This window comes from Cygnus olor, chromosome 10 (genome assembly GCF_009769625.2).
Source record: "Cygnus olor isolate bCygOlo1 chromosome 10, bCygOlo1.pri.v2, whole genome shotgun sequence".
Classification (NCBI taxonomy): domain Eukaryota; kingdom Metazoa; phylum Chordata; class Aves; order Anseriformes; family Anatidae; genus Cygnus; species Cygnus olor.
Genome location: NC_049178.1, coordinates 156410 through 175270, shown reverse-complemented (window position 1 = coordinate 175270; position 18861 = coordinate 156410). Strand labels below are relative to the sequence as shown.

The 18861-nt window shown below is 37.4% G+C and overlaps 1 protein-coding gene across 4 annotated transcripts in view; it reads right to left on the bottom strand.

Moving 5' to 3' along the window:
* Window positions 1–18861, bottom strand: part of ARHGEF3 (Rho guanine nucleotide exchange factor 3) — a 125561-nt gene that overhangs the window by 103609 nt on the left and 3091 nt on the right. For all 4 annotated transcript variants that reach the window (XM_040569021.1, XM_040569022.1, XM_040569023.1 and 1 more), the window contains exon 2: window positions 9501–9596. In XM_040569021.1, the coding sequence (XP_040424955.1) occupies window positions 9501–9596 (96 nt within the window). The remainder of the gene's footprint in view (window positions 1–9500; window positions 9597–18861) is intronic.

Below are 18861 nucleotides of genomic sequence, written 5' to 3'. Positions count from 1 at the left end.
AAAACTGCTTAGGATTCAAGTATCACATCATCAGATATTTAATTTGGCCTTAGTTAAACATCTTCGGGAGATAAATGGAAATTAAGGGCATTAAGTCAACCTAAAAACATCACAATTTTCATCACTGTTAATTTGCTATTGCCACAAGCTATTTTTAACATTATTGGAATGTTATGAAGGAGAGAGGAGGAAGTCTTCTCTACCTTCCTTAACATGCTTCACATTTTGCAAAGAGTAAGTATTATTATTTCTGCAATTCTGTGGGTTTTTTTTCCACATAGTATTAGAGAAAGAAAAGAAAATGTAGCAAAATGCAGTGTGAATGAGACAACCTTCAATAGCATGAAAAAAAAAATCAAAACTGATGACAAATTTCATCTGTTATAAGCTACACAAACTGATTTATTCTAAATTTGCAAGACTACAAAATTTCTGATCTGCTATAATCACAACTTCAACTTGCAGATGACCAAAACATTGGTCAGAGATGCTGAGGCTTCCCTTCCACGGTGATGTTTATTAATTATAGACATTGGTGATCCAAGCCTAACCACGCCTGTGTTATGCCTCAGCCTGTCAGCATGCATTTCTCTCACCCACAGCTGGCAATGGGGAAATCTTAACATGTCAAAAAATGAGGAAGTCTGGTTCTTTAAGCCATACAGATTTGCCTTCACATTTTCAATGATTATTGTACCAACTGAGAGGGTGACAAACAAAAAAGTTCAGTGACACACTTTTTTTATTAAATACTTTTTCTAGATTTTACCAATACGCCCCTTCATTAATTCATGCAGAAACTTCTAGTAATAGATAGACTGATAGATTTTTTTACTCCTTTCCTAAATCCAAGTAACCAAACCCACAGTTTTTCAACACTCTTCAGCTTTAAAAACTAAATATATCTCACTCTCTTGATGCACTCTTTGTGAACATTCCATTTACTCTTATGTCAGAATATAAAAGCAATGTCACTAGTCACTAATATGCATTCATAAACAAAATACCACTGAGGGCAACCTAAAGATGGTGTTACCTTTAATTGGGCAAAAATTTCTTGACGTTGAATTGGAACCAATTTGTTCTAACTCCCTAGACTAACAGCTATAATAAAAATAGAGACATATCCATGAAAATGCAGGTAGAATATAATAAAATAATAACTGAGCACATAGCAAGTGTTTCACGTGACATAATACAAACAGGCATGATTTGAAGTGTGACCTAGAGACAATATAACCACATGTAGAAAACACAGATGACAGTTTTCTCCAAGAGTCTGGGGAGTGATCATCTTTCACCAAGAAAAAAAAAAGAAAAGAAGAAATAAAGCTCTTGGGAAAAAAAAAAAAAAGAAAAAAAACACTAATTACCTGCAAACAACAGCCTTAGCCATATCCCAGCAAGACTGCATTTGAAACGAGCAATCTATAACTGCCTCACCTCACCTCTACTTTTCTCTCTTTATCCAGTCCCAGAATAAAGCTGGTGGGGGGCGGGGCTGGAGGGAGAGTGGAGAATCACAAACCACAGGGACACCAGTGAGTTCCCAACAGAGCGCGCTACTTGTTCCTCTGCCTGGTAGAGGAAACAGCTTCTCCCCTCAATTTCAGATCAAGCCTGCCATCTTGTGGGATTCAGATTCAGGCCAGCGTGCACGCTGAACTCGTCTTCCTTTCCTAAGGCAGCAGTCAAGATTTTTTGATCCCATCCAGGATGAGGAAATAAAATCCAGAACATGTTTTTTTCAGACATGATGACTAAACGTATGCTTAAACTTGTATTTGCCTCTGGGAAATATTTTCTTCTGTTACAAAGCCCATTTCATGTTTCCATGAGACTTAAGTCAGCAGTTGGCAACTGCTCTTACTTTAACCGTTTCAACATTTCTCATCTCTCACCATTTCTGGGTGTGCTACGGAAGCTGATATGAGTCATCCTCTTCATGTTTTCTGTTGCTCTCCTGGATCTTCACCCACTTCCTTTAAGGGACTAGCTCTCAGGCTGCAAGTCCCAGTTTGAGAGATTCCTTCATAACAATTTTCAATTGTTATACTAATCCTTTTATGGGAAGAGAAGTACATTAAATAAACTCGAAAAAATAGTTTAGAAAGCAGTAATTTAAAATATATATCTATTACTAAAATCACCCAAATCTATTTTAGAAATATGTATCTGCTTTATTAAAATAGCCTGGCATAATTGTTATGTTATGCTAATTATCCTGAATATTCTTAAACTTTCCAAGAAGAGTATTTCCTGTCTTCACACTGAGATGTTACTAGAAATCAGCTAATTCAGGGCCTTTCAAAATAAAATTAATTTTGACTACCTAAAGTACTAACCTGCAATTTATGGGACTTCCTTTTTGCAAACACTGTAACCTTGTATTCTCCAAACATGTATGTGCCTCTTGTAATCACAACCATCTGCAGCTCAACTGCACTTGACTAGAGCCATTTTAATTCAGTTCTTCAGGATGACTCATTTTTACTGACGGAACAAAGATACAGAAGAAACAGTGAAAGTTGTAAAACTCGTTTCTGTTCCTCACTCTAATTCCAGACACATAACTCTTCCTCCATTAGTTAGCAGCTGGCAAAAGCTGCAACAGAATTATTATGATTTATGTCATGAAACCTTACTTCCCACACAAGCTACAAGTCAGCTTGAGTACTTGTCTTTCTCTGAGCTATAGTATGCAATAATTTAGCTACACTATTCTGATCCTCTTTAGGGAAGAAGTGCGATGTGATTGAAACCATATGCATTAAGGTAAGCAACTACCATGAGGTATTTACACGCTACCTCATCATGAAAATTCAGATTTTCGGCTGCTCACCAGTGTCTTCCTATCTTACTGTTACATTGCAAGTCATAAACATGTCAGTTCCAGCATCTTTTTAAATCTCAATCGACTCTTATTTCTATTTTACTTTAAAACAGCAGATGAATTTTTAAGTATTATGCTTCAATTTTGGTTTCCACACTACCTCAGAATAACTCTTTTGCTATATCAAAGACCTTCCAAATTTTAAAGCTCAGATAAAACAATAATCAACAGACGTTAACATAACCCACGTGTTCCTGGAGTGATCTGATACCTAGCCACTGGGCAGAACTACACTGTAGAACCATTTTTCCTTATTAGATAAAATCACATTAAAAGCTAGCTGTGTAATTGTAAACCTGGTGGGTCCTAAATAAATCAATGACTAAAAACAGGCTTAGCTCAGCAACAGCTGTTAAGAACCTAGTGTTACAGAAGTGAGAAAGAAAGTGCTTCACAACTGAGCTCAGAGCTCAAGCACAGAACGACAAACCACTATGGATAGAGTGGACTACATTGCAATTGAAATGTTATGTAAATATCTACCTTACTTTCCCCTCCTCTCACCCTGCACACTTTTCTGTTTTAAATACTAACTTGTACTTGTCTTTTTGCCACCCAGTATTTCCTTTATTATATTCCTTTATAAAAATGGCCACCCTCCTAAAGAAAACGTACTGTTTGAAGTAGGGTGATGAAATTCTCAGCCTTCAGCACTCTGGTCTTCTTCTCAGTGAAAAGGTTTTTTTGTTCCTAAAAGCTTGGCTTAAAAATTCACTCATGAGTTAATTTTACAGAGAATTAGTGCCAGTACAGTCAACAGAACAGCATGCTGTTCACACTACTAAACAAACCGGGTGTTTTCGCTATATGAAGTTTAGCTTTTCCGTGACACATTGTATACAATATTAAGAATTGACAACAGCGATTCAGTTATAAGAAGAAAAATGTCTTTAAAGTAGGCCTACATCATTCTTGAGCTGGCTTTATAAATTCTTATGAATGTATTCATATTGCTTCACTGAAGTCAAACTCAGATAATAAGCCCAATCTGAATCACTACATGAGCCTACCTTCTTTCTTTGACCACACAGCTAGAAACTGCATGTATATTTTTGAAGCCAGAAATATTTTTCACTCTTTTAAAACAGTAATGTTCACCTATGAAGCTCCTACAAATCCTAGAAAACAAGCATTCCAGATACTGTATCCAGTTATGAAACAGCACCAGAAATAAAGATCAGAAGGATATTTTTATTCACTGAGCTAATGTTTTTTAATAATGAATAATTATCTACAGAATATAAGTATGAAATTTAGTCAATTTAATTGAGATTACTCTTTCCATACATATTTTGTAACTCTGTTGACCATCTATTTTAGGATAAAACCCATCAGCTTTGGCAAGGAAGTCCTAGTAAAGTGAGCGAACCCCACAAGTCCCCAATTCCTTGATCACTATGTGCCCTACCCCATACTTACTGCAGTTTTACCCTCTGAGTTGTGCCAAACAGCTAATTGTAGGGCTGTGCTACACGAATTTACTGAAATAAAAATTGACTTTCCCAAAAGGAGATCTGTTTTAACCAAAATTGTTTTCATTTAATTCACAGAGCAGCTCACTAGTCTATTGGCACAACAGCAGTGATGGCTAACAATGGCAGGAAGAGGAACAAGCAAATAAGAGGCTTAAATCAGCTTCACCACAAAAGCCAGATATTGCAAAGCCTCATTCCCTGATGTTTTCCTCCTTTAAAAGAGAAATAAATATTTCTGATGTTTCATTGAATTATTTCCTGTTTTACAATTTTCTATTTGCTTTTCTATGGTCCTGAATAAAAAAATCAAAATAAAAATCACAACAGTAAAAGTAACAACTTTGCTTCTAGTTATTTTCCACAACTTACCACATCCCTTGCCTAGGGAAAGGGACAGCCAAGCCCTTTTTGTCAGCAAAGCCACATGTCAGAGGCAAAAGAGACTTGCTCTAAAAATGATGGTGACTGTCATAGAAATAGGAGGGTGCTGCATACTCAATAAGCAACATGGCAGAGGGTTTAGAAAAGGAAAAACAAGGCATCCCAAACTCAATGATGGGAGAGATCCAGAACCCCAAATTTCAATTATTAGTTTTAAACAGCTGAAATAGTTCCTGACTTAATTTTGTGCAAAAAGACAAAGTGATCAGCAAGATTCCTTCCAGCCTAGAGGAAGCACATCATAAATCCACATACAATAACAAAAACTGGAAGATTTCCAATTCCCCTGCACATTTGTTTTGAAAACAACATGCCATCCAGCTAGTTTCATACTAAGCGTAGATTAATTGACACAGTTCCCACTTGCTCCCTTATCTTTAGTTCCTTTCTTGCAATTTTCTTACTCTCATGAAGTTTTCATCTGCCACAATATAACATCAGCCTTGATAGTTCAAACTACTGTTAAAAGCTGTTTTAGTTAACCTAGGTGACTTTGAAACGAAGCAGATAAAGAGTATTTCCACCCCTTGTTCTGCCAACTCTTTTGTACTTGGCACTGATAACGGCAGAAAAGTACCCAACTTACACTGATAAAAGTGGAGCCTTGCAGTCCTTTTGCAATCAAAATGCACTATTTCTACTCAATAACAGCCTAATCCAAAATTATGAAGAAATAGAAAAATGACTTTCATCTTCCTTCAAACAAAAGCAAGCAACTTAACCATTGAGGATACTAATCCATACCATCTGTTGGAAAAAAAAAAAAAAAAAAAGTCCAGGCTGTTCTACAGACTACCCCCTCCACCCAGTATCAGCCTTAACTAAACACTGTTCAGGAGTCAGGTATAGGTGGCATTTTCACAAACTAGTTTTGTGGTTCAGCTTTATGCCAACAAACTGCTTCTAGGCAGCTGTAAATGCAAGAGATTCTGCAACACATCTATTACAAGTTACAGTTAAAAAGCAAGAACCTGCTAGGTAAGTTCTAAGTAAGTTTCTTTTCTTGTGTTTATCTAAAGCTGAAGAAAAAATGGTAGTCGAAAATTCTACCTTTTGTAATCCTACAGCTGACACAGGAGAAAAGCATCAAGGATTACAATGAGGTGCTGAAGTGACAAAAAGTAACAAGTCAGCAGCCATGCTAAGGAAAACTGTATTTTCTGGAATATGGAAAAGAACTCCCATTGCCAGTAGGAAAGACCAGAAGGCAGGACTCAGCCACCCAAAGGCTGGAAAAAAAAGATGATAACCCTGTGGGATTGATTGTTGGAAGAAAGAGGCTAGACTCAATTTATATTCCTATTTACAAGTGATCATTTGTTGGGTATTATAGAGAAAGGAGGAGGATGACTGCAAAGAATTTTGAGCCAAAACTTCAGTAAAAGCAAGAACATGGGAGTGACCAGAAAGTGGAAAGCGCTCCCATTTGCTTCACACCTCTAACAGCAGCAGGCTGGGCAAGGCCAGCATCTCTGAGGGTCAAAGCTACTCTTCTTCATTGGGAAGAAAAGCAGAACTTCCTTTCCCCTCTACCTTCCCATGCTCCCAAAAATGAGCTACTTACCTCATAATAACAATTCAGCTAAATCCATAGAAATCCACTGAAAACCAATATGAGGATGCCTAGACAGTATTTTACTGAGGTGAGTATTCAATTGCGTAACAGAAGTTACACAGCTTGACATACATACACAGATGCTGAAGCAAAGAGTATTTTCAAATTTGGAATGCTACTGTTATTGGAAGGCATCATTGGGCACGGGCAGATAGATACTGAAAGCAAAATATTCAAATATATTTAAGTAAATTAAAGGAGCAAGTAGTACCTGTACAGATTTTGCTCACAGAGCTTGCTACTTCTGGCAAGCTATCAAGAAGCCATTTTCCCTTATCTCCTCATTAGCAATTACTTGAATAGGAAATTAAGATGTAAATATTCCCCTTATGCTTCTGTCATTCAGTCTGATGCTTCCTTTTTTATTCTTATTTATATGTAAATATTTATAGTTAGAACATGCAAATATAGAAGCAGATACTTCTTGAATTCAAATATCCCATAGAAACTAAGTTTCTTATCTTTGTTTTTTCAGAAACTTTTTCACCACATACCTGAAAAGACTATAACCTGATATCATTTCTAAAGAAAGAAAGCAGATAAGATTTCCGATATTCTGTTTCCAGTCAGCAAAGTAGTTAAATTGAAGAATTCCCAACACCCATAATCAGTTTTGTGAGACTGAAGTTGAGTTGTTCCTTCTTGTACTCCTTTCCAAGAACTTCAAAATTCTAGCTAGCTCATACTGTGTGACCAGTTATACTTCATCTTCTATTGTTACACTAGCCTCGATAAAAGGGCAGAATGACATTTTATCAACTTTATGCTTTCAGTGAGCAAACTATACAATAAAATCCACACAACACATGTACATGTAGTTACAGCACTTAAGAAACTTCACAAAATACCAAGTAGTTTGGATATTTCCACCACAAATTTGTTGCATATAATCTGTGTCACTGGCCACAAGTAAAAAAAATCATTATCAGCCAATTATTTATTCTTTCCTTTGTTTCTAGGCATCCTGAGTATAACACCTTATGCAAAATCAAAGCCTATTACATGCATCGTAAGTCAGGTTTAAATGCTAGAAGAGATCTTTCTCAGGGCTTTTACTCTGAAGATTTTTGACTCAATTAAAAAATTTAGACTGTTTGAAGAACTAGACAATGAAAAAATAACAAATGCACAATGCAGCAATGATGCAACATTATACTTCATTAGGCTGGGGAAAACAGTCTTTATTCAGCCCTAGTTCTCAAAAATCCTGTCAACACCAAGAAAAAAAAAAGTAAGATTTTAGAAAATTTCAAATATATTCTGCATATACATACATGAAATTTTCACCATTTATTGCACCCACCATCTAGCTGCTGAGTCACAGACAGTCAAGAAGTCAGTGACATCCTGCATTCAGTTATACCAGACACGCACATCAGACTGCTATTCAGCTTCCCAAATCAAAAGCTTAACCAAACAAAATTCACAGACTGCAAACATGATGCCCTTTTTAATAAATAGGATCTTTATCTACACAATAAGAAGCTAGCAAAAATAAAAGTGATATCGTTGGCTGACATATAGGCTCAAATGATTTTTCTTTCTTTATTTATTTATTTTTTAAGATACAAGCCAGAGTTAGCTTAAATATTTTTATCTCCTTGTAGTTCAGCACAGGCCCTGCAATTCACACTAAGTGATAACCTGGGTTTTTATACCACTCACATGACATAATAGACAACTAAATTCTCCTATTTTCCACCACTTTCTTTAAGGTCAATTAAACATGTAACACACCATACCATTCATTCATTCAAGATACTCAAATTCTCAATAACATAAATTGTACTCTCCAGCTATTTTAGTCAGCATTACTAATTATTGTTACTAAGCATTACAAAGAAATGCCATGACAAAAATAAAATTTTATTGCTCAATACCACTAGTAGGACAGAAAATGATATGAGACATAGGAACAGTATGTGTCAAGTCTCCACCCCTCATTGTAGGCTGGGGAAAGAAGTCCCTAAGTCTTCCACATCCCTCTCCTTCATCTGAAGACTGTTTCTAGCTTTGAGGATGTTCCAGAAATGGTAGTAGAATAGTGGGAGAAGTTTTAAAAAATAAAATTACTGGCCAGGTATCATGACACTTCTTTGAATATCACATTAAAAAAAAAAAAAAAAAAAACCATACACAATGATAAAATTCTACATGATTTTCTGACAAGCATCCAGTAGGAAATATAACATTCATTTCCTAGTATTTATTTGCTTCATTAGCATAAAGAGCTTTTAATGATCATTTCCTAGACTAGAAAAACAGTGTAGTTTAGCTTTTTGTCCATGTAGGTCTCTCTTTTTTTTTTTTTCCTGCAGCATAAATTTGTATGCTTATTTACCATGTAGAAAGCAACGCAACAAAATCCTAGCTAAACCCTAGCGAACAACAGCAAGCGAAATCAGCAGGGTCTCAATAAAGGGTCCCCACTAACACTGCTGAAATGCCTCACTGCCTTCCCAACACCCAGTTCCCTTCATGCAAACACCAAACAAGGTGCTAAAAACCGCATGGTCAGAGACAGTTCTTGCAAATAAATTGTCCTGAAGTATAAGAATTTGCCTCAGCTACGACTGAACTTCACTTCCACTGAACTGCATTTCTTTTTCCTGCAGTATAAAGTCTTTTTTATAACAAGTATAAACTATTGACTTTTTAATGTCTCCTAGGGCACAAACTTCAGGAAACCACAAGCCTGACTTCTCAACTGTACAGCACTTTGAAGGCTACTAGTAATAGCACAGCACAAGCATAGCAACAGCATTGAGAGATTAAGACATTTGCCATATGTGAAAGATTCCATGAGTACAACTGGTGTACTGTTGAAGTGAACAGGAGTTTTTCCATTTCCCATCCCCCATGACACTACAGCCCCATGGTCATCTGCTAAAAACTCAAAAAACGCAATAAAAACTTCCTTTCTCATTTTCATTCTATTTAAATAATGCAAAATTAATGTAAATATTGCCAACATAAACAACTCTTGTACTTCTTTAAAAAAAAAAAAAAAAAAACTAAGTCTCTCAAGATAGCTGTCTACTAACCTCACAGAAAATTAGAAGTAAAGCTTCCTTACCAAACTTTTTCTTCTTCCATTCCTCCTCTGGCACATTGGTTTATTACGGCAGGACTATTCATGGTAAGTGCTGAGCTTTCAGAATTCATCTTTTTTTTCTACAAAGGAACAACAACAACAAAAACATGAAGACCATAATATAAGTGAAAAACGTGTTTACTAATTCACTAGAAAACCCACATTTTAGGGCAAGCACTTTTAAGACCAAATACAGTACATTTTACTCACTTAAGTAAATCTCCTAAATCAATCGGATTAATTGGATAAATACACTGAGAAGGATTTGGCAGTTTTGTGGACTTGCTAGCTGCGCCAAACTCAACACTGATTGTCTTTTGTTTACTTTTCTGAATAGGTGCCAGAAGAGTTGATGTCAGCAAGCCCCTATCCAGGGCTATGCATAGTGTCAGTTATGTTAATTCAGAGCAGCAGTCAGGGCTGATGTTGCTGTGGAAGGATCCACACAATGCTAGAGAGAAAATTTGGATTTCTGATATTTAAAGATCTTTTCAGCGTATTTTAATAACTTACAATTTATATTCTAGTAATTTAAGATCATACTTCACAGATTTGCAGAAAAACACAATTCACTCAGGGCTGAAGTCATTCTCACAAACAGCACAGACAGTGCAATCCTGGCAATAGCAATCCCCAAGATACAGTGCTTCTAAAAGGTCTGTATGGCCAAACATGCTTCCAGCAAATGACCCGCATGATAAGAACAAACCAGATCTCTAGATAAGGCAAGTTAATTTCACATTGAAACACTGCTAACATGAAATGTCTTACACTTTTTTTTTTTTTAATTTTGCTTTTAAAACAAAGAAAACAAACAACAACCAGATCAAAAGCAATCTTCCTGATCTTGAGATTCCTAATCTGACTTCACGCCTGGTTTCTATTACGATCAACCCAAAAACTCATGCATTACCAGAGAACAGGCCCAGCTATATACTAATCTACTAGAACATAACCAGAAAAGAGGCTATGCTTGCTAAGATAATAACCCCTCACTTTTTGCAGGAAGGTATAAAGAAACATTGAGGAGCTGTTTAAAGCTTTGCAGAACCGGGGTCACGATCAGCCCTGAGAGCCGCGGGCAGCAATTGGAGCCGACTGCAAGGCCTGCAGGCTGTCACTGGTGGGCAGGTGAGGCCCAGCTTCACGAAACAACTCCTGTGAAGAGAATGCCAACCTTGGATCCAAAATCATGGCCAAGCAGGGCTGTATAAGTAGCCCTAGCAAGCATGTTTCTCAGAAAGAGGTCCCAAAAAACAGCAATGTAAATTCAGCCCTGACAGGACTCAGTGTCCTCTTTTTACCTCCCGTTCGCAGTCAGCAGAGCAGGCAGCACTGCCACTCTGAGGAACAACAAATGGACTGACGAGACAACAGCTCCGGTTTGCATCTTTTACATCCCTTGTACTAGAAAGGGATATAAATTCTGCACAGGCACTTTCTGAGCAAATTTGTTTCCTGAGATCGGAAAACTATTCTGAAAGGGAAGACAATGAAAGCCTTGCCTCTGTGAGGGCAAGAACAGAGCCTGGTAGCCACTGACCTCGTCTTGGATCAGTGCCTGACCTCAAATTCACTCCTTATTCTGCAGCTGGATCACTGAGAAACTCAAAAAAAAAAAAATCAGGAATGTAATAATTCTAGAAGTGGCTCAGCAGCAGGTGTTGAATATTAAATTATCGCCTGCCTCTTCAGTGTGCAGTAATGCAGGAGGAGGGGAGATGTTCTTACAGATATTTTGAAGGAACAATGAAGGAGTCCAGACATCTTCTGCAAAGTCCCCTATTTCAGGGAGCAATTTCCCAACAAGGCAAATTACAGCCAATTTCTGCTCTACCTTGGGAAAGCCCAGATGTTTCAGTGATCACAGCAGTTGCACAAGCAAGGGTTTTACCTCCTCTTACAGTCACTCGAACTACTAGGATTGAAGGTTCAAAGGAAAGTTAAAAGCAGCCTATTAATTCACAAAGTTGCAACCCAAAAGAATGAAGTTACAAAACCACAAGGTTGCCATTCCAGAAGAAAAACAATAAATAAATCTACTGTTTGCTTATGAACTAGTACTGTACTATTAGAGTACAGATTGTTTAATCTATGACTAAAAAAGTATTCATCACTCCCCTCCCCACCCGAAGAAACACTCCAGACAGAACTGCACTGAGATTCCCATGCTGAAACTAGAGCAACAACAGAGGACAGAAAAAATGATACCAGTTACCATGTTACAAAGTTTTCCTCTGAACAATTGATAATAAGGGCTGACGCTTACCTAACAGAAAATAAATGACACATGCCATAAACACAGTTTCTGTTCTCTTACGTTCCACAAAGAAAATGAGCTGAAGTAATACAGAGCGGAATACATCTTGTCAAACTGCTCAGCTCCCTCACATTCCCAGTCTAGTCTCTGAAATTGTCACTAACATCGTACTCCTTCACGTCCACAGCCTTGGGATCTTACAAAAATCTGCTTCTGGTGTTTTCTGTAAGATAAGAGGAGGGCAGCAAGAGGCCAACATCTATTCATTTGAATAGCAAGGTCTCATCCACAACCTCCAGAGAGATACCTATATGCTGGATAAAACAGTGGGCTTTCTGACAAACTGGATACCACGAATCATACACAGCTCCTGCTCTTACAGCCTCCACCACTCAGTTTCCAGTAGTAGGATAGGTTGGCCAAGTCACACAACAAAGTGCTACCCAAACGTGCCACTTAAACACACGGAGGAGGTGGGCGTTGCAGCCAGCCCATACAGCAGCAGTCAAACATCCTTCCTCAGCTGGCACTAACAGAAGTGAGGATGGGAACCTCCAGTATGCCTGGCCCTCTCTCAGCCCTGCGCTGCAGCAGCACGCTTCTGCAAGATGGGAGCAGGTACCACAAAGCATCCCTTCAACTTCCCACCCACACCAAAGAACAAACAATGATCCTGCAACGCCCACCACATAATCCCTGCCTGTTTTAGCACAAACTCCCAGCATCTTGAATGACTTCTGTCTGTTCAGCTTTCCAATCCTACCCTTCAGAAATGGAAGGGCGTCTCACAGCCTTGGGATCAGGCACTTGCTCACGCTGCCACCAGCGCATGACATCCATCACTCCCACTCCTGAGGCTGGCCAGCAGTGAGTCAGACAAGCTTCTGGAAAACCATCAGGGATACTCCAGTCAGCCTCTTCCCAAACACAGGTCTACGCAGGTCCTAGTTTGCTCTTTACCAGGAGAGACAGGTAATTAAACAGCTGATACCCACATCACTGACAAGTTTTATGGCCTTGTCAAAATACCAGAAGATTCTTAGGTTCTAAATGACAAATGGAAAATTGGTATCTATCTACAATTTCCAAGGCCATGGATATCAAATATCACCACTACTTCTCTTACTTGGAAGTCATTTCTATGAAAAATTCTCAGCCTGCAGATTCTATCCCAACTCACTGTTGTGCCACAAACAGTTCTTCAACTCTTCCTTCAGAATAAATAATTATTTCTAAAATAAAAACTATCTTTTCTATTTTAGGATGGAGAGGGGGATACATTTTTTCAAGCACTAAGAATATCTAAAGTGAACCAAGCAAAATTAAAGATAAAACTGGCAAAATACAATTTTGTTTGGAATATGCTGGTTTATTTTTCAGCCAGAATATTAAAACTATGTCCAAAACCGAACATCCAGTAATAGCAACATCTTAAAAAATTAAACACAACTCAAGAAACAAAGGAACGAAGTTCAGGAAAAAATAAAATATAGACTATTCACAGGTGCTTCGTTCTATATCACCATCCAACTCTCGTTTGGACTTGAGCTTTATGACATAGGCACTATACATGATGAAACTTGAAGGAGGAAAATAAATCTATCATCTTTCCTCTTAAGAGCTTCAAGGCAGATGCCAAGGCAAGTCAGTAAATATCAGGTTAAGAGACTGCTTAAAACATATTCTGTCCTTACCCTCTGTTTGCATACTGAGCCTTGACTGTTCTAGATAAGATGCACGCACTCGAATTAGGTGTTGCTCTAGAGATAATGCTCTGCTTTCACAGGAGGAAATGGGCAAAAGGCAGCTCCAGGACAAAAACATAGGAAAACAATGTCACAGACTTTATTTATAGCGGCTATGTTTAACACTGCTGTCACTATCTTTTTGAGGCAACAGCCTTGAAGAAACATCCATGCTGCTTTTGAAGAGACACCAGAAATTTAGCATAGCTACTCTTCCGTGACTATGCCAGGCTACCAGAAGGAAGCATGTACCCACAACATCTCTTAGGAGCTATGTCCACAAAAAAAAAGCATTTTCATTTAAAACACCAGCTTTGAAGGTCTGATGCATTTGCAGTCCATCTGCCTCACAGTAGATTCTTATGACACATAATTTTAGAGAAAAGCCTAGTAGTGGTGAGCCATTGGCTCAAGAACTGAAAAGTATTATATTTAAAAATATTTTTATATTTATATTTAGATTTTATTCTGGAAGTTTTGCATTTTCCTTATATGGCCAAAAAAGGATCTAGTATAGCACAACACTCAAGCTTCCAGACACCTGCACAGATCACCATTTCAGGACCATTTGAGCAGAAAAGATGAAAAGATTCAAAAAAGGAGTTGAAGCCCCCTCACCCCACGGGCTCAAAGCAACCTGTAATTTCTATGTAGCAAAATGAGGAAAATATTAGCCAATCTTTCTAATCCCATTCCCGTACACAAAGACCGTTTTCTTTTTTTACTTTTGTTACAAAGTATATCTGTGACCACAACCAAAAGTCTTTTTTGTCTTTCCCTTCATTCCCTACTTGTATCTCTGGACAAGTAAGATACTACAGAAGTGGTAGTTAAAAATTAAAGTATCATTCAACTGCTATTCACAACAGTTAAAGTAAAACTAACCAAACTATTCTGATAAAACATGTTCCCACAGCTCCTCACCTTCACCAAAATACTTTGCATTGTTGACGTTGTATCTTGTAATACTTGGTTGAGAAAAACTCTGAAGAAAGTTTTACTGATACCTAAGACTTCTCAGTACAGAAACAGTAATTATTCCTTTTAATGAAAAAGGCGGCAGTAAAAACACTACAGTAATGTGTGTGTACCACAAAGAAACATCAGGAGTGTTATACACAGTCATTCTCTCAAGCAGGAGTCCCTATACTCACAAAGCCTGAACAAGAGATTATTAGTTAGCAAGCATGTGTCATAGCATCTTTAATTTTAAAGAGCTGATGTTCCAATTCCTTACAAGCTGCGCAGAAGTCTAATTTCCAGTAACAAGCACATTTACTCTTGCATTGTTTTCTGCGAAGTCACATTTCCAGGCACATATTATCACATCTTGATAGCACTCAGCTGCTATCCAGGAGGCTGCCTTAGGCAAATAGCTTGTTGAAGGGCAAAATTAAACTTTAAAATGAACTTCATTGTTTAACTGCTTAACAACAAGAACCAAAACAACCTTTTATCCAAATTGTTTTTCTGATGTTCTCAGATATTGCAATTGCCAAACATCTTTCTACCACTAACGCGTACTTCAATAAAATCAGTGAGAACTCAAGAAGCACTTAAAGAATATTTCTCCTGATTACAACTCCAAGTAGCAGGCAGTACTGAGAACCTTCACATTGCATAACCACTTCAGGCCGAGCCTGGCATACCATAAAGTTTCTTTAACACACACTATGGTTATTTCAAGTAAATTTTGACCTCAATGAACGCGTTGTATGTCAGTACTTATCATCTTTAAGTCATTCAAAAATGCACGTGATGCACTGAAGAATGAGGTTTTGGAGGTCCTTTTTAAACACATATTTTGAAAAGGTTTTTATTACTCTCCTTGAGACATCTCATTAAATACTGTTCTCTTCAGAAGAGCAGATAAGTTTTTATCTAAGTACTTTATATAAGTGCTTTAAACAAGCATATGTATATGTGGAAGATTAAAATATGTGGTGGAAGTAGTTCAGAGAACTACATGCATGGCATGTAACTCTTCACTTTATAATTGGTGATTCCATCAGAATTCTCCAAAATCATAGAAAAGAAGTTTTAACATAATATCATTATTCTTTGACTCACAGCAAGTATCAAGCTTGGCTCCTTCGCCCTTATATACCCACCTGCTATAGGCACGGAGATGGTCTATCCAGTCTTACACAGAAGGTAATGTTTACTTTGGAAATAGCATAAATGTTATATTTATTCTCAGCACAAAGTAGATGAAAGGTAAAAGACAACAGTCACGCAAATACAAATTCATATCAGGCTGAAGCCAGAGCATTGACATGGAATAGTGCTCTATGCTGGAGAAATATAACCTTCTGTGAGACACTATTCTCTTGCCTTTTATTTTACCAACGTTTAGCTCTTTTCCCCAAAACGAGCCAAAAGAAAAGAAAAACAACCAATTATGGTACAAATCATCTCCGATCACCTTCAAGGAAAGCACATGGAGAAATTTACCATAATTCAGACTACTGGTTTAATTTATTCTGCATATCAGCAGATTTTGTAACAGTGTCTTTCAGTGGGATAAAGAACAGAAGAGCAAGGACTCACCTGCACTGCCTGATCTACAAAGCTATCAGGAGCTTTGAGTCTTTTAGTGGTTTCAGTTGAGAAATTTTAGCAGCACAGGGGGAAAGAGGGAACGTTTGGGGCTCTGTTGTCACTTCTAGGGATGGTAGCTGATTGCTGTATCAATAAAGAAAAGGAATTATTTAGTGTTCCAGTGCTTAGTGTCTTAGTAACACACAGCCAAACCTCTCTTATATGATTAGGAAAAAGCTAACATTAGGAAATTCTAGCAAATATTTGAGCAGAACATTTTACACAGAGCGTTTAAAATGCAGAAGGTGTACACAAAGTTAAAAGTACTGTTTAGAAGAATACACAAAACACTAAGTGCTGTATTCTAGTCCACAAACATATCAAGGAATTATGTGTCCCTTATATGTGACACTGATTACTTATGTCATTCTGAGATAAATCTGTTTTTCTCTGGACCAAAAGATCCAGATGTTCCTAATATTTCAAAAGTACCTGGCTTCAGCACCAGACAGTAAACAAAACAACCTATCCATCCCATCAGCGTGCAAGAATAATTCTCCAGTGCTAACCATTTTACACTTTACACTTTTCCCCTCTCCAAGCTTTTATTTCTTTTCAACAAAGCAAACAAACAAAACAACACAGTAATCATAATCCAGTTTCTATTGCAGATTTATCGCTAGCCTTTAGCCAGTTTGCAAAGAAAAAAGGGGCAAAAAGTTACACTGATTTTGTTCATACACTCTGATTTCAAATACAAATCCAACTACTTTTACGCTAAACATACTGCTTTGTGTTTTGCAGTTGACACTATGAAGCAAAACAATGTCGAAAAGTTCTTTCCAAAGATTAGGAGTATTTATGTTCCCAATTGAGTGACTCATACAGTTAGCAATTTCTGAGATTAATTTAACTCTATCCACCTCAAACTTCTGAATTTGAGAGCAAGCTCTGTGCAAAGCTAAACAAATTTAAGGGACAATTTCTTAAATTAAAAAAAAAAAAGTTATCTGAAATTTGCATTTAAGTAAAGTATTTTCCATGCTAATTACAAGTTCAAAAAAAAAAAAAAGGAAAAAATCAGTATGCAGTAGTCTAGTATAAAAGTAATGCAACTCCTGCTACACTTTTTCACATTCTTCTCTTCCTTTCAGTATATTTCAGTTTCCCTCAATTAAAAAAAAAAAAAAAAAGATAATTGAAAATAAATGAAAACTAAGAAAAATTCTACAACAGCTGATACAAGCACAACCCATTTTCCCCTTTATCAAAACTATCATTGCCAGGGAACTGTAGCAGGTTCAAAAATCTATCTGCCTGGAACGGGCATCAGATTTTCTCATTGACATTAAAATTACCATCTGTTCAGCCTATTATCTTAATAATCGTGGTTATTTAATTCAAAATTACTGCAGTTTCATGTCATTTAAGTTTGTCAAGTTGTTTCTGCATTTATTTTTCTAGACTACTTAACAGACTTGAATGGCCGACAGAAGCTGTATTGCTCTAAAATTACCTCCTCAGTCTTTAGAAGATTTTCATCTGCAATTGCTAAGCACACCTGGAATCCAAACCTACATGGGAGAGCTTGCAAGATTCTCTCTCCAAATAGCAATCAACTTGCTTGAAATAATTTGTTCTAGGATATTCATTATTTATCTGTGGAGCATCAACAATAAGCTAATTTTGACAGTAACTATTTTGGTAGGTGAAGTATTTCAAGGCTCATACTCAGACAAGAACCTTGCCATCTACAAGGCAATACCAGGTTTAGGATAAAGCTATCAGAGGCTGTATCACACAAACGTGGCAGCTTTTGGTGCTGGACTGCAATTCACGTACGCCTCTTACCTCTCCCAGCTATAGAGTATCTGGATCCATCAGTTAAGGCCATGTACTAGAAAAAGCTGTCAGTCACCCCCAAAACACGCACTGTCCAAATGGTTGGGCTTTGCCATCTTCTCCAAAACAAAAGTGACAGTCAAGACAGAACCTTCTGGGAGAACACTACCTGGACACACTGTAATATTTAAAATTAAATAAATAGGATTCCTGATACAGTGCAGATAGTGCAATGGGCATACTCTTCTCCTAGTTATAATCCTAAAAATTTATCTCGGAAAAATGCAGAAGTGTTTAAAATAAATAGAAGTACAGCTTTCATTAGTTCAACAACTAAGATGTTTGAGAGATGATACCAGCACAGCAGCTGTTCTTGCTCTACAGAAACCACACAAGATAATGCCTGCCAACTTTCCAAGTTTATGCAAGCTTCAGTGGTATAAAAGCCAGTAAACCTTTTTGAATACAAGTTGTACCACACACTGATTACACCTGCAGTGTGACAAGGAGAACTGCAACACTGTGAGGATTGTTAATCCTAGGTAGAAAGCAAAATCAGTAACAGTATAGGGCACCTGTCCATTCACATAAAGTTACTATTTCTGTTTGTATATGTAATAGTTTGACATGAAAATCAAAAAAAAACAAACCTCTGTTTTACTTGAAAAAACATAAAGCTTCTGCTTCTTGTCCAATTTAAACAGATTTTTGTGAAGGGGCAGCTGGATGTCACTACTGGCCGTGCCTTTAAGTACCCCTCCCAGCAGTGGCCTGTATGGGACACAAAGCACCTTGAAGCAGCTCACAGACCTCTGGTAGCATGCTTACTCAGCTTTGGAATCCTTAGGCTACTCATCAAGCACGTGATAAATAAATATGCATGTACCTGTGTTTAGATATTAACAGCCTGATCCACTAGCATGTTAACTGCTTGTTTTCGTGGCTGGGTTCCATA